Source organism: Eptatretus burgeri, chromosome 5 (genome assembly GCF_056783735.1).
Source record: "Eptatretus burgeri isolate ZD-2024b chromosome 5, Ebu_testis_v1, whole genome shotgun sequence".
Lineage (NCBI taxonomy): Eukaryota > Metazoa > Chordata > Myxini > Myxiniformes > Myxinidae > Eptatretus > Eptatretus burgeri.
This window is the reverse complement of record NC_140965.1, coordinates 17,819,946-17,836,051: the sequence shown is the minus strand read 5'-3', so window position 1 is coordinate 17,836,051 and position 16,106 is coordinate 17,819,946. Positions and strand designations below refer to the sequence as shown.

Below are 16,106 nucleotides of genomic sequence, written 5' to 3'. Positions count from 1 at the left end.
TGGGGAATGAAGTTGATCTTTTTTTTATGAGGTCATAGGTGCCCTCGTTATGACGTAATCATTGCATATGTAGAGCGCCACATACGATCAGTATGAACAATTTTCAGGGTCATTGAGGGATCAAATGGTTGACAGAAAAAAAAGAAATTAATTACATCATCAGTCACGTGATTTGGCAGATATATATTTTTTTAAAACCTTCAAAAATCTTCTTCTCTGAAGTGGCTGAACAGATAGAGGCAAAACTTTATACGTATGACCGCCTATCCATGAGGAACAAGGGGGTCACACATATCTTAGGTCAAATGGTTGGCAGCCACATTGGATTTACCCTAAACACTATAAAAATACACCACTCAAAAGAAGTCCTGGCAATGGTCTGCAATCTCTGATTGCTCTTTTTCTTGTTTTATTCTATTGTATTATTATTGATACTAACATATATATATATATATATATATATATATATATATATATATATATATATATATATATATAAATATATATATATATATATATATATATATATATATATATATATATATATATATATATATATATATATATATATATATATTGTTTTTTTTTATGACATCCTTTTCTAATGATTTTGAAGTAATTACATCTATAGCTTTTTGATGATCATCCTTCTGAGTTTGATTTTAATTGATTTGACAAATAATGTAGCTGCTGTCCTATTCTTATGTTTTATATTAATTTTTCATGAGAAAATCTGTCCCTGCCCTTTGGTCTTAGGTAGCTCACACTTATTAGCTCTCTATTTCTTTGAACCCTATATAGCCTGGCTCCCAGGCTGAGTTTTCCTTTTCCCTTCTTTAATCCCATTTAGCCTGGTTTCCCCCTTTCTTGTGTTCACCTTATCTCTGTTTCCACATCATGAATGTGCTACTTGCACCTGTTCTCAGATCCTCCTCCTGGCTTTACGCTGCATTCAGCCTCCTATAGTGTCTTGTATATAAAATATCATGACCATCAGCCAGGATAGGCTCCTATAATCTGTCATGCCCTATGTCAGGGGTCGGGAACGTTTTTGACTCAGAGAGCCATTAAAGCAAAATATTTGGAAATCTATTTCAGTGAGAGCCATATAATATATTTTAAGACTGAATTCAACTAAATGTAAGTATAATAAGCCTCTGAATTTATTCTTTTAAATAATGTTGTTATAATACTCACCATTAATGGGACTTCTGGTGCTGCATGGATTTGCTGATGGCTTTGTAGTCTGGTTGGTACTTGGTGAGGTTAAGCTTCATGCAAGCGTTGAGGCTTTCATCCGTTAGACATGATCGTAGGTTGGACTTGATGTTTTTAAGATGTGAGAATGACTGCTCACATGCATACGTAGATCCAAACAAGGTCAATACAGCAATACTCACACGCTGCAGTGTGAGGTATGTGACAGAAAGCGCGTTCCAAGTTTTGATAATCAGCTCGTCTTCGGGTTGAAGTTTTTTCATTTCTGTCCACATGTGCTTGCTCGCCAACTCCGCTTTCTGTCGTGCGATTCTTTCCAAATCTTCATTCAGTGATTTGAACTTATTCACCCACATGTCTGAGGCCTTCAGGTCAGCCACTTCTGCTTCAAAATCTCTGACGGAGACACCAGAAATGTAACTCAGGTCGGCTGTGTTCAGTGAACACTCGTTTGGATGGGTGATGAACTTAAAAAGACGAGTGTGCTCACGAAATTCTCCAAAGCGTGCTTTGAATGACTGTAGGAGACTGGATGTGAAGCCAGCTAACTGGTGGAGATCAAAGTTTTGAGTGGGCTCACTTGCTGTGCATGCATCTTTAAATTGTCTCAGTTTTTCAAAATGTCGTAAACAACCTGTTTCAAGATCCATGATAAAGAGCTCCAGCTTGTTTTCAAAAGCAAACACGGCTTGTTGAAGGGATAACACTGTATTTCCAATGCCTTGCATTTTCACGTTGAGCTCGTTCAGATGTTCAGTCATATCCACGAGATAGTAAAACTTGAGGAGCCACTCAGTTTCGGCTAGCTCAGGATGCTCAATCCCTTTCATTTCAAGGAAAGTCCGGATTTCATTCAGGCAAGCCGCAAAACGGCTAAGCACCTTCCCTCTTGACAACCAATGCACATTGCTGTGCAAAAGCAGACCGTGATAGTTATTTCCAACTTCATCCAGCAGTGTTTTAAACTGGCGAGCATTTAAGGCTCGGGCAACAATAAAGTTGATCACACGAATGACCAGCGACATCACTTCGCCAAGCTGCCCATCACACATCTGAGCACAAAGTGCCTCCTGGTGTAGAATGCAATGGAAACTTAGGATGGGTCTATTTTCATGTTCACGGAGAAGCGCCACAAATCCTTTGTTTTTCCCCACCATACACGGAGCACCATCAGTACACACCGAGATAAGTTTATCCATTCGTAGATTTTTTCTTGAGCGAACTCCATGAAAGACTTGAATAAATACTCACCTCTTGTGGACCCTTTTATTGGCAGAACAGCAAGACTTTCTTCGCGCAGTGTATCACCAGCAGCATATCTTGCAATCACACTGAACTGCGACAAATGGCTTACGTCTGTTGACTCATCCAAAGCCAGGGAAAAGAACGGCGCTGTATTTATGTCCTTCACTTGCGTTTCCTCCACTTGGTTTGCCATCATGATGGTACGATCATGAACAGTTCTTGCCGACAGAGGCATGTCTTGTATCCGTTTGATTATCTTGTCTTTGTTCGGAAGATCATCAAAAAGTTCATTGGCGACATCCAGCATGAACGTTTTTGCATACTCGCCATCTGTGAATGGTTTTCCGTTCCTCACTATTGCTAAAGATCCAGCAAAGCTAGCGGAATTATAGTCACCTTGCCGGGTCCATACGCGGAGTTGCTGCTGGCTGGCTTGCACCCTGCTCAGTAGCTCTTGGCACGCTTTCTTTCTGCTGTCTCCCACAGGGTATTTTGATGCAAAGATAGCATGGCGCGTGTCGAAGTGCCACTTTATATTCGACCGTTTCATCGATGCAATTTTGTCATTGCAAATTAGACACACCACAGAACCTGCTCTCTCCACAAAGGCGAATTCTTCGGCCCATTCGTCCTGAAATGTACGATACTCCTCATCTTTTTTTCTTTTCGCTATCTTCTTCGTCGAAGGGTTAGCTTTGAGCAAATGAGAGAGAGGGAGATGTTGACCCAAGTGAGTCTGGCTGGCCTGCGCACGGGCTGACATACTCGAGAGGTGCGGCGCGGCCGGCTGACTCTGGGATGCTGTCGCCTCAGCGGTGGCGCGTGATTGGTCGAGATGGATTCCGTGACGCGTCTCGGCGGCGGCACGTCATAGGAGGAACCGAAATCACGAGTCGCCTCAGCGGTGGCGCGTGATTGGTCGAGATGAATTCCGTGACGCGTCTCGGCGGCGGCACGTCATTGGAGGAACCGAAATCACGAGTCGCCTCAGCGGTGGCGCGTGATTGGTCGACATGAATTCCGTGATGCTTCTCGGCGACGGCACGTCATTGGAGGAACCGAAATCACTACTCGCGTCGGCCGCATGACTGGACGAAACAAAAACCGCTTCAGACAATTCGGAGGTGTTTTTTCTTCTCTTCCTCTGCCAAGTTCAGCCCTGCACGTGAATGAAGCACGACACCATTCAAACTATAGGTAAAGCTTCTGCGAGAAATATTGGGCTTTCCAAGTTTCAAACTCCAATTTTATCTGCGAGCCAGATGCAATCATCAAAAGAGCCATACCTGGCTCGCGAGCCACACGTTCCCGACCCCTGCCCTATGGTCATGATATTTTATAACGCAAATTGTTAGTATTTCCCATTATGTACTTATTATAATTCCTCAGAATGTGCAGGTGACAGGCCTTTCTTGTGCAGTTTCTTTCTTAATTGTTTATATGTCACATGTATAATGGGGATGGTTTCCTCTTTGTGGTTTGCAGTGATCAAGTCTATTTGTAAATACATTTGTCACATCTGTCCTTTGTTATAATGTTGCTTTTATCTGCATATTAATTAGTAAAGAATTTAATTATATTACAATGTACTATTTTTGCAACCATTTCCCTTTTCTCCATGTTTAAATGTTTATGTTCAGTTGAATAAATCATTTACATAACTACCTACATATAATAACATCGTACCAAAATGAGTACCAGCTTGCTGAGAAGAATGAGCCATTTGCGTATCCTGCGACGGAGTGGCGACCTGTCCAGGATTGTGCCCAATATCCCAGGAGGCTGCTGCAGCAGCACCAATGCTCTGTACAGAGTATGGTCCCAATGGATGGATGCAATTTCCAAGATGATGATAGTTGGGGAGAATCAGTTCATTCTGAGGAAACAAAGTATGGCTACAAGTAGTCTACCCTGCATCAATACAGAGATGGTTGCACCACAAATGAGTTGAGAAGGAAGTCAAAATTGAAACAACACTCAGAGTGAGAGAAATGCACAGACTGAAGGTGTTGAGAGTGCACGTGTTGGTCAAGGTCAGCTTGGGAAGAAATTAGATTCTTCTCACGCTCAGCACAGAATGATGACAATCTCCATCAGGTGCTCAAGGTTAAGCTTAATGTATAAACTTGAATGAAGAACCAAAGGTAAGATGAATGATGCTTGAGACTGTTTGATGCTAATATGATGTGTTCACTTATACATTTTCACTTGTCAAGTTACTCTTCATTAAGAGGAGAGGAGTGTAATGGAGTGTAATAGCACCATCTCGTGTACATGTTGAACAGTGCTGATTGTAATTAATGGGAGTGAGTGGAACACTTATGAGCCACCACAAGTGCACTCGACTTGTCTCGTGTGTGTCGTAAAGATACGACAAAAACTTAGTTATGAGCCATTTTACATTCTCCCAACAAGTCATCACTCTCTTGATTAAATGTGCTTGTCTTATGTACACAAGATCTATGCTCATGGAAAAAAAATAAGGTGACAGAATAAAAGAGTAACATTTTGACAGTAGATTGCTGAGGAAAAGAGAGAGAGAGAGAGAGAGAGAGAGAGAGAGAGAGAGAGAGAGAGAGAGGGAGAGAGGGAGAGGGAGAGGGAGAGGGAGAGGGAGAGGGAGAGGGAGAGGGAGAGGGAGAGGGAGAGGGAGAGGGAGAGGGAGAGAGAGAGAGAGAGAGAGAGAGAGAGAGAGAGAGAGAGAGAGAGAGAGAGAGAGAGAAGAGAGAAGAGAGAAGAGAGAAGAGAGAAGAGAGAAGAGAGAAGAGAGAAGAGAGAAGAGAGAAGAGAGAAGAGAGAAGAGAGAAGAGAGAAGAGAGAAGAGAGAAGAGACAGAGGGGAGAGAGAGGAGAGGGAGAGAGAGAGTGCGATAGAGAGAGAGAGAGAGAGGGGGGTGGAAGAGAGAGAGAGAGAGAGGGGAGGGGGAGTGGGAGAGAGGGAGAGAGAGAGAGAGAGAGAGGGGGGAGTGGGAGAGAGTGGGAGAGAGTGGGAGAGAGTAAGAGAAAGAGAGAGTAAGAGAAAGAGAGAGTAAGAGAAAGAGAGAGTAAGAGAAAGAGAGAGTAAGAGAAAGAGAGAGTAAGAGAAAGAGAGAGAGAGAGAGAAAGAGAAAGAGAAAGAGAGAGAGAGAGAGAGAGAGAGATTTGGGACACAATATTTTGAAGCAAACACAGAATTGAGGCATTCGGCCTTCTCACGAGCGGAATCGGCTGTGGTGCCATTTGAAGTGAGGGAAGGAATGGAAGGGGAGCATACACCAGAGAAAGACTTGACAAGGCACCACCAAGTTTTAGAGGAGGGAGACAAGTTTAAAAGTTCATTCTTGAGATTGGGAAGATGTTGTTTTCTGGCTCTCCTGAAAGTAGACACACTCTTATTGGAGGCTTTATGGAATGATCTGAGGTTGCCTTCAGTTGGATTTGCCTTCTCGGAAGAGAATGCAAGTTGTTTTAAAGCAACTGCCTCACCACAGGATTCAGAGTATGAAAAGCAGGAGGATGGCTAAAATAGCCGAAGATGAGATGGGATGAATCTGTACATAAGAGAGGGCAGGTTTTTGTGGAAAAATTCCCAGGCTGAATTCAAATCAGGGGGCAGTATATATAGGTGACCAGTCCTGAAGTGTGATGGCTGCTTGCAGTCCCTGCCAGTTTGCCTGAGTGAATTGCCAGACTCGCCAGCACTGAGGCTGTTCTCTGTGAATGGCCGGAGAGATGTTGACCTTCACAAGCACATGATCAGATGAGCCAATTGGGACACAGAACAAACAAGGTACATTGGTTGGGAAGTTGGTCATTACCAAATCCAGAAGCGAAGATTTGCCATTTGGAGAAATCCCAGTGGGAAATTTAATGGATTGAGTCAGTCCCATGGAGTCACAGAAGTCCTTTGCAAAAGTGCCATGGCTGGTGTGAGAGGTACCAACACCCAGCCAATTAGCATGGTGACAGTTGAAGTCACCACATATAATGAAGAAAGAGTTGGGATGAGTGATTACAAGTTGGTCTATGTTGTGTGAAAGAGAAATGGAGATCGAATTGTCACTGTTGGGCGGATGATACAACACAAAGACAAACATGAGATGGGAGCAGAGGGGAAAGTTGCAGACAGAGCTACTCCTGAGGTTTGGGAAGTGTAAGAGCAATACAAGTAGAGTGAGAAATGGAGTTTTTCATGTACAGTGCAACTGATGCCAAAAACTTCCAGTTTTGCAGAACTTGGACACGTTAAATAAGGTGGTGTCTGAGACACTGCATCAACAGTGGTAATTTTCCATCATGAATTTTTTTTACGACTTTCAAAATCTTAATTAAAAAAAAAATTTGATTATACACTTGAACACTGTTGAACACAAATCGATTCTAATTTGGAAATTCACTCTTTCAACAATTTTAATCACATTTGTCCAAAGGCAAGGCGTTCACAAGCCAAGAAAACAATTCTGATTGGTTACTTTTGTCCATGAAAGTCAGCAATATGCAACAGGAATCACTTCATGTCTGTACTTCCATGTCCACGACATTTAGACATCACATGGAGAAGTAGAAACACACTCGGTAGAGCATATACCTCCACCAGACTGAACAGTTTACATTTTGTATCCCACTGATAGGCCGGATCTGGATCCGGACCTGAACCAAAATCGAATCGGCTTGTTCTTGTCACCTACCCAACTCATCCACTAAGTTTTTTCATAAAAACTTTTTTTGTCATCGTTTTTGGTCCTATCTCTCAATGGTGAAGAATCACTTACAAATCATGTTTTTAAAAAAATTCCAATCTAGATCTTCAACAAAATCAAATCAATTCTTCCTTGTCACACACCCAACCTGTCCACCAAATTTCCTCCAAATCCATCCACAACGTTTAAAGATATCCTGCTCACAGACAAAACAGACAGACCAACTGACGGGGTTGAAAACCTTCGGTGGTGGAGGTAATGACCTGGACATTCAGACTTCAAATGGAGACCAACCTAGATGGAGCCCTTGACGTTTCGACTTCCATGTCGAAGCCAAATTAAGCAAACACAGTGTTGCTTCAATCACAACAAAAATACCCAACAACAATACAAGGTTAGATCACAAAGCAAAAGCACAGATTCTAATCTAAGCAGCCTGGGATCTTTATAGTGTATCAGTACTGGTGTTATCCATCAATTTGGCAGAGGTTTGAATCCTGTTTAACTTTGCACCTTCTCTGGTGTGTTGCATAATCTTTACCCTTCGTGTTATTTAACAGGAGCTCCCCCACGAGTCTTACCCACCATGGAGTTAAACACCAAGTGAAGGAAGCCTGTAAATCCTATCGTCACGTGTCTGCATTTAAAGTTTGACGATTGCGTCATTTCTCACGATAGTCACCTTGCTTGGAAGCACACGTGATCCAGCACATTGCACTTCTGATTCCCGTCCAATGCAGAGGTTATCTTCACGTGGAACCATTGCTACACCAGTGAACTGTTGGGCAGACATTTTGTTGCCTGATGTTGTCCAGCAATGAAATGTTGAACTTGCCAGGCAAAGGGTTACTCCATTTTGTCACAAGGATCCGAAAACATCCCTCAAACCCCTCTAAATTTTTCTAACATCTCAGATATTATCATTAACCGGTTGTTGGTGTTATTGATACCAACAAACCAGTTATTGATAAAGCAGTGATAATATGCACCTTGACATCCACCACATTTGTTATGTTATTAAAATCGCATTAATCTATCATTTCGATAATAACCATGGTGGCATACTCTGCATTCATGATTTCAAACATAAATGGCTGAACTTCAGATTCAATCTGGACATCCCTTTCCTTTACCTCCATCACATCCATCCATTCTCATTTTCTTATATTTTTCTGTTCAAGTCTAAATAATCTCTTGCTTTTTCTGCCCTTTCTTGTTTTTCTCGTCTTCCTTGTGTTCCCATTCATTCCTGACACCGCTGGGTATACAAGCCATGACATGACCCAAGCATACTCCATGCCAAACAGCAAACACAGACTTCGAACGGCTGGTCACACCTCTCGCTATTCGCTGAGCCACCACAAAATGCGCTCATCTCACGTATACATCGAATACCACCAATCTCATGACTCTACCTGCAACCAACGATCCTTTTCCATGTCCAAAACTCCAGAATTCCCATGAGCCTTCATGCCTTTTCAGACTTGGTGGAGCTTCTTGTTGGATGTAATAACCATCGTCATCGCTTGGTGCTCCACCCAGCATTACAAATCACATTATCCTTATTATACGAACACCCCGCCCTCCCCACCGGGTGCAAGTTTAGCCAGCATTCTATAAATGTAATGTCAAAGTGTGTCATCGGCACATACTGGAGCAGCACTGGGTTTGAACATGGACAACTTCTCATATACATTCGTGAAAAGTAACAGTGTCTTCAAACACAACAACAGACAGGCACGCACATACTCATTTAAGTATGTGTACATGCTCCTTACTCTTCATCACAAATTACAAAGTTCGATGTTTTCTCTGCAACTATAACCTGCATTTACCTGTGTGATCAAGATCAGTGTATATCTTGGCAAAGAGTGCTGAACATTTAAAGCAAGGCCTATGTCCCATTTTGGCTGTATACCACATTTAGGCACATTAAAGAACGAGATGACAAAACAGGAAGGCAAGGTACTACTCGGGGGGAACAGGTGGACACAAAAAGCAAGGGAAAGGATGAATAGGAAAATAAGAGAGGGAGGAGGGTGGGGGTACAGTACCTGTAAGAAAAGGGTTGGTTTTGGGGGGTGGGGGTTTTATAGCTGGTATAAAATACCGTGGGTATAGATGGAGGATAAACTGAGATGGTGATGTTAGAGCCAAGTCAAAGCTCTGAAGGGAAGATTAGGATTGAACAGTTTCAGGGAAGCAGTTCGACATACAGGACAAAAGAGGAACAAGAGTGTTGGTGTGCGGTATTTTACTAGTTTAACAAGTTGGGGGTTATTAAAAGGACTCGTGCATCCTGGAGGTACGATGGAGGGTCAGAGGGCTGGGAGAGCAATGCCAGCAAAAATGGTGGATTGGCAGGAGAAAACAGAGCTCAACAACTTGTTTGTGATATGATAGCAACAGGCCTTGTGCTTCAACCTCAATGCTGGAGATACCAATAATGTTACCACTTCCGGAGATACCACTTCCGGTTCTGGGTTTGGAGCGTCGACAGGTCTCCTTCGGGGCTCTCTGCTGAAGATCTCAAAGTTAAGTTTCCAGTCGTTATTTATCCCATTTTAACTATTTATTTTCTCACCTACATGTTACTGTGTGTTCCTAGTTCGGTTTTGTTTCAAAAATCGTGCTATTTTGTGAGATTTTGTCGACCTTGTCTTACCGGTTGCTTGAGGCCTTACCTACGCTTGAGGATTGAGGCCTACTGGTTCCGCTCGGTGTACGATCGTGTTTATTTATTTTTTCTCCCCATTACCTACAATTTCTATCTTCTCCACTTTCCTAACATCTCCCATCCCTTCCAAATAATCACTCTATTTCTTATCTTAAATAAAACAAACAAACAAACAAAAAAACCCGCTACCTTTCTCCTTGTACACTCACGAGTCTCGCTTCTTCTTTCTCTTCTTCATCCTCGATTTTTTCGACAACACTTTCATGACCTAATCTGTTGAAAACTCTCTCAAACATTAATAATAACTAGCCGAAACACCATCACAGACGGATTCCGTTCATTCAACCACCCTCACCAGCTCACCCACACTCGGGGGACATGGACTGGACAGGGCTTGCTTGCCCCCGCCTACTCATCCCCCGCCCCTGCCCCATTCCCCCCTGCCTTCAATTTGCTTACCCCCCCCCAAATGTAATTACCCCGGCCCCGCCCACGCCTCTTCACTCCCTGCCCCCGTCTCTTCATCCCCCGCCCCTGTCTGAACGAAAAGTGTTTATTCTGCTTCAGAGTTGAAGTTTGACTATCGCCACTGTGTGCGATGCACTCTTACAGGTACGAAGTTTCTTTCAGTCCAGGTCACAGTACCGAGAAAAACGTGACGCAACCGCGAGGAGGAGCACAAAATTGGTCCTTCAGTATTAATATATAGATTGAAGATACAATGTTTCTTGTAACATTTTTTTCTGTCAAATTCACATTCTGAGGTAGTCTCCATGTGCAGAAGAGGGTTTTACATTGTAGACGCTATTTTCGAGGAGTAGAATTCCACCTCTCAGTGGTAACGGTCTGTCGACGACAAACGTAATGACGTCAACGAATGACCGATGATGTCATGACGTCCTGACGCCTCTCAGCGGTGACGTCATACGTTGCCATGGAAACGAATGTAAAACGAAGTGTTTATTCTGCTTCAGAGTTGAAGGTTGACTATTACCACTATGTGCGATGCACTCTTACAGGTACCATGTTTCTTTCAGTCCAGGTCACAGTACCGAGAAAAACGTGACGCGACCGCAAGGAGGAGCACAAAATTGGTCCTTCAGTATTAATATATAGATTACAAAAACGATCTCTGAAAATGCTTCATCTTCCTCTTTCACACGTGTGGTACTCTTTACTGTATCATAATGCACTACTCTTCTGCTATTTAAACAGACTGCTCTCAATTCGACCTTTCCTTCATACCTTGCCTAAAAATCCAACTGTTACAGCGTTTCTTCTCTCCATTCTCTGAATTCGCTTTTATTGCATCCCTCAAGAAATGTGTTTAATCGCATGACTGACCTAAAACTTTAAAAACCCCAGTTTGCTGTGAATGTTCGCTTTCCATCAACCATTCTTTTTTTCCAACTTCAGTGCCAACTCACTCCTCTCACCCCTCACTCTCAAAGCAACCATCCCACTCTTCTCCCTTCAAGCCTCCCTCTCACCTCTCTCAAAAACTCCCCCCTCACCTTTCTCCCACCTTTCATCCCCCTCTCATCCACACAGCTGCCTCCCTCCACTGCCCTCTCACCTCCAGCTCTTCACTCCACCTCCTCAAATTCTCAACTGCCTTCTTCCCCCTCCTCTTGTCCACCCTCTCCCCCAGCACCACAGAGCCTTTTCTCCTCCTCATTCGGCCCCCTCCCCTAGCTATTCTGCAATCCACCACACTATTTCAACAAGCCTCCTTACTCCCCCCCCCTCGTCCCTTGGCCGACCCTCCCACTCCCCCCCCACCCCCTGCACCTCAAGCCTCCTCCCCTACCTCTTCATTAAAAGTATGGACCTCAAATATCTGGGGCCTTCGCTCAAACCTTTCAGAGCTTTCCATACAGGTTGCCACTGACAAATCAGACAGAATCTGCTTAAACATAAACTTTCCTCCCCCAAGACGTGTTTAACTCCCAAGTATCTCTCCCCGGTTACTCCCTCCTCCGGTATGACAGACCTGAGCCTCGTCCTGGTGGAGGATTTGCTCTCTTCATCAAAGAATCTATTCTTCACTCTCCATGCACTGCTCTCACTCCCCCACACCCCCAGGAATACCTCTGGCTACGGCTTCCCCTCCACTCCACCTCATGTTTATATGTGTACTGTACCGTCCACCTAACAGTGGTGACTCCATCTACACCTCACTCTCTGAAAACATGGACCACCTTCTATCTTCTCATCCAAACTCTCTCTTCCTCAGATGTGGCGACTTCAATTGTCATCATGTCAGTTGGCTAGGTGTGGGTACCTCTCTCACCTGTCATGGCACCTCAACATAACTTTCTGCGACTCATTGGGACTGACTCAATCAGTCAACTTCCCGACTCTGATCTCAACCAATGGCACTCCATCTCTTCTGGATCTGATTTTAACAAATTTCCCTGACAATATCTGCTGCTCTTCCTCCGCTCCAATCGGTTCTTATGACCACATCTTTATGACCACACAGAGAACCACCTCACCATCGTCGAGTCTGGCATTTCACTCAAGCTGACTGGCAGGGTCTCCAAACAGCCATCAAACTTAAAGACTGTTCTCCTATCGCTACTTTCTCCAACATCAACTCATTCTGGGAATTCTTTCAAAGAAACTTGCTCTCCCTCATGCACAGATTTATCCCCTCTCGTCTTCAGTTATCCTACCCTTCCTCCCGCCCTTGGTTCACTGAAGCTTTTGGTGAGGCACTTGTCCTGAAACAACTTGCCTTTGCCTCATGGAAAGCAAACCCAACTGAGGGTAATCTCAGTTCCTTCCATAAAGCTCAGAACAAGTGTGTATCTACCCTCAGGAGAGCCAGAAAACAACATCTCTCTAATCTCAAGTCTGAACTCTCAAACCTCTCTCCCTCCTCAAAATCCTGGTGGCGTCTAATCAAATCTGTTTCTGGTGTATGTTCCCCCTCCATCCCTCCCTTACCTCAAATGGCCGCACTGCTGATACAGCATGGGAAAAATCTGAATGCCTAACCTCGGTGTTTGCAGCTAAATCTTGTGTCCAAAACCTATCACTTTCTCCACCCACCTTACCCAGTCACACCCAACTGTCCCTGGACTCTGTCTTCTTTTCTCCTGAGAGGGTGGAGAGCTTGCTGTCAAACCTGGACTCAGACTCTGCAACCAGTCCAGACGGCATCAGCCCACGTGTCCTCAAAGCCTGCTCTTCTGCTCTTGCTGACCCTCTCTCTGTTCTATTCACCCTCTCATTTGCTCAAGGTCATCTGCCATCTGCTTGGAAATCTGCAAACATCACTGCCCTGCATAAAAAGGTGCAAAGACAGATCCCTGCAACTTCAGACCAATCAGCCTTCTCCCAATCATCAGCAAGGTTATGGAATCCATCATCACTTCAGATATTAAATCCTTCCTCTTCTCCAATGGCTTGATTTCCGATCATCAATTTGGTTTCAGACCAGGTCACTCTACCCTGGACATGCTGCTTCTGCTCTCCCAACAATGGACGGAGGTCCTCAATGCCAGACAGGAAATCAGAGCTGTATCCCTGGACATATCACGTGCTTTTGACACGGTCTGGCACCCTGCCCTGCTCACCACACTCTCACTCCCCGCCCTGCTCACAACATGGTATCCAAGGCCATCTCCACTCATGGCTCGCAGACTTCTTCTCCTGTCGCATTCACCGTGTGGCCCTAAATGGAGTTCTTTCATCCCCCCTTCCTGTCCAGGCTGGAGTTCCTCAAGGTAGCGTTCTGGGCCCTGTTCTTTTTCTGGTTTTCATCAATGATCTCTCCGACTCTCTGGAAAATCCTCTATATCTCTTTGCTGATGACTCCACCCTCTGCCGTACCATCAGTCATCCCTCAGACCGGCAAACAGCAGCTTCTTCGCTCACTTCACATCTGGATAAAGTCACAAACTGGTCCAACACGTGGAACATGTCTTTCAATCCGGACAAATCTCACACTCTCACTATGTGTCTTCGAAAGGACCATTTAGAAAACCCCCCCATCCACTTTCTCAACAATCCTCTGGAAGAAGTACTTTCTTTCAAGCATCTGAGTCTCACTATCTGCCATGACCTTTCCTGGGAAAGCCACATTTCAAACCTCGCCTTCAAAGCCAGTCGCTGACTGGGAATCCTCCGTTGTGCAAAGTCCTTCCTCGGCCCACCTGAGCTCCTGACCACTTACAATGCTTTTGTCTGCAGCCTGATGGAGTATTGCTCTCCCCTCTGAGCTGGTGCTTCTGCCTCCCACCTTTCTCGGCTTCACGCTGTCGAAACCAAGGCATTTCGGATCATCGGCATCTCCTGCAATGAGGCTGAGTCTTTGGGCCTCTCACTCAATCACCGCAGGTTGGTCGGTGGTCTTTTTGTATTCTACCGTTTCCTCTCCAGCCTCGCCCCCCTGCTGTCTCTGTGATTTGTCACCACCACATTTCCGCAGGGCACTCAAGGTCCGGCAACAACCCCCATCAAGTAAAACTACCAAAACCACGAATCACTGCTCACCTTCACTCTTTCATTCCTCTTTTTCCCCGCCTTTGGAATAAACTCCCTCACTCGATTCATTCCCATTCTTCCCTCCAGGCCTTCAAAACATCTGTTCACCACCACCTCTTATCGTCCCCCATCCAAATCATCGATCTTTTCTACCCCCGTCAATCCACCCAAGCCCACTTCCTTCAAATTCCCTGCTTTCCTTCCTGAAAGTCCCTGTAATGTCCATCGTGTATTCCCCATGTTCCCCGTCCCATCCCTCTCAATTCCACAGATCTCCTAATGTCTCTGTTCCCCACTGTTTTATCCTTTCCACTCCCTCCCCTCTTATCTCATGGCCCCCTTGCTGTGCGTTGTGTGTTAGCTTTCACATGAGCCTCGACAAGGTATGCAAAAAAAAAAATGTTGAAGGCTAATTTCATTCTCCAGAATCAGGAGAGAAATCATCACCTTAAATGTGTAATGCGAACTAAATAGGGTGGATGTATGGCAAGCACCCAATGTTGTTGACCACCTTTGCAAAAATGGCTGGATTGGCATAGGGTTGGCTCATGTTCGCCATTCAAGTTTAGCGATGCGAGTTGTACAGACCCCCTAATGGGACGGCTCACCAGCTCATCTTCTGGATCCAGTGGAATAGATTCTTTCCATCTGATGCGCGGTGGCATATATATATATATATATATATATATATATATATATATATATATATATATATATATATATATATATATATATATATATATATATATACATATATATATATATATATTGTTACGAATTCTGGGCCGCCTGGCGTGCGATCGGCCACGTAACTCGAATCACGGCACGTCGCCGACCGGAACGGACAATTCAGTCATGACCCTCCTGGGACTACCGCCAGAAACCAGTCATGGGTGGGGGTTTAACCCCACCACCACCCAGTCTGCAGTCCACCCGCGCAAGATAGGGTAAATCGCCGAAAGTCGATATACCTATGGTACTCGCACGGGTAATCTGCCGAGGGATGGGACCACGCCACAGGCCGACTCCGGACACGAACCGCTTAAGCGGTTCGTTCCGTATGACAGGGATAACTGAGCGGAGTTATTGTCGGCCTTGACGGTTCCGATTAATTACCGGGTGTTTTAAAACCCAAGATGAATCCCTTCCATGATGCAAGATGGAGATTTAACAAAGGAAAGGACGCAGCGAAACGAGGAACAATTGGACAAGCACACTTTTATTTCACACACACAAGCACGTATATACAGCCATACAGTAATGCACATATAAAAGCAAGGACACAATGCAGAGCTACAACCGAATATGATTTACACGGCAACACTTATAACAGTTCTACTTTACAAGACTGGCGCCACACATACATTTACACCAAACCCCAAAAGAAAATGGAATTGCAACTTCCCTGAGCGCGTCGAGTCCTCCTCCTGCGACCTCAGCTCCCAGCTCCTCTGGCGTGGTCGGTGAGCTCGTGCCTCACGCCGCAGGTGTGGTCCGCTCGACAGCACGGACGGGGTTTTGGGGAACGGACGGGGTTTTTTCGGCGCTATTTTCCGCGCTCGCTCCCGGGGTCCCAGGGCTCGTGCTAGGATCAAAGAAGCAAGGCCAAACGACGGCAAGACGAACCCATTGGAACAAGAACCCGACTGGAACAAGAAGCCCCAAAAACCTCTGCAAGGCCCCACTGTCCTCCTCGTCCGTTCCTTTTGTAGCGCGGGGCCCCGCCCTTTGCCCCGCCCCATTTGTGGCTCCACCTCCCTTCTGGAAGCTTCCCGAAAACGGGCGTGCCCTCTC

General features: G+C 44.9%; 1 protein-coding gene across 5 annotated transcripts in view; it reads right to left on the bottom strand.

Moving 5' to 3' along the window:
• LOC147025942 (liprin-beta-1-like) overlaps positions 1 to 8,674 on the bottom strand; it is a 110,738-nt gene extending 102,064 nt beyond the window's left edge. For 3 of the 5 annotated variants that reach the window (XR_015058061.1, XM_085880854.1, XM_085880857.1), the window contains exon 1: positions 8,557 to 8,674. Coding sequence is in view for 3 of the 5 variants with exons in the window: in XM_085880854.1 (XP_085736980.1) it covers positions 8,557 to 8,613 (57 nt within the window). In the remaining 2 variants the exon portion in view is untranslated. Of the gene's footprint in view, positions 1 to 1,197; positions 1,421 to 4,149; positions 4,340 to 8,556 lie in introns of those variants that run through there. The other 2 variants (XM_085880856.1, XM_085880855.1) reach the window with 2 other exon arrangements.
• Positions 8,675 to 16,106: the final 7,432 nt, after the last annotated feature.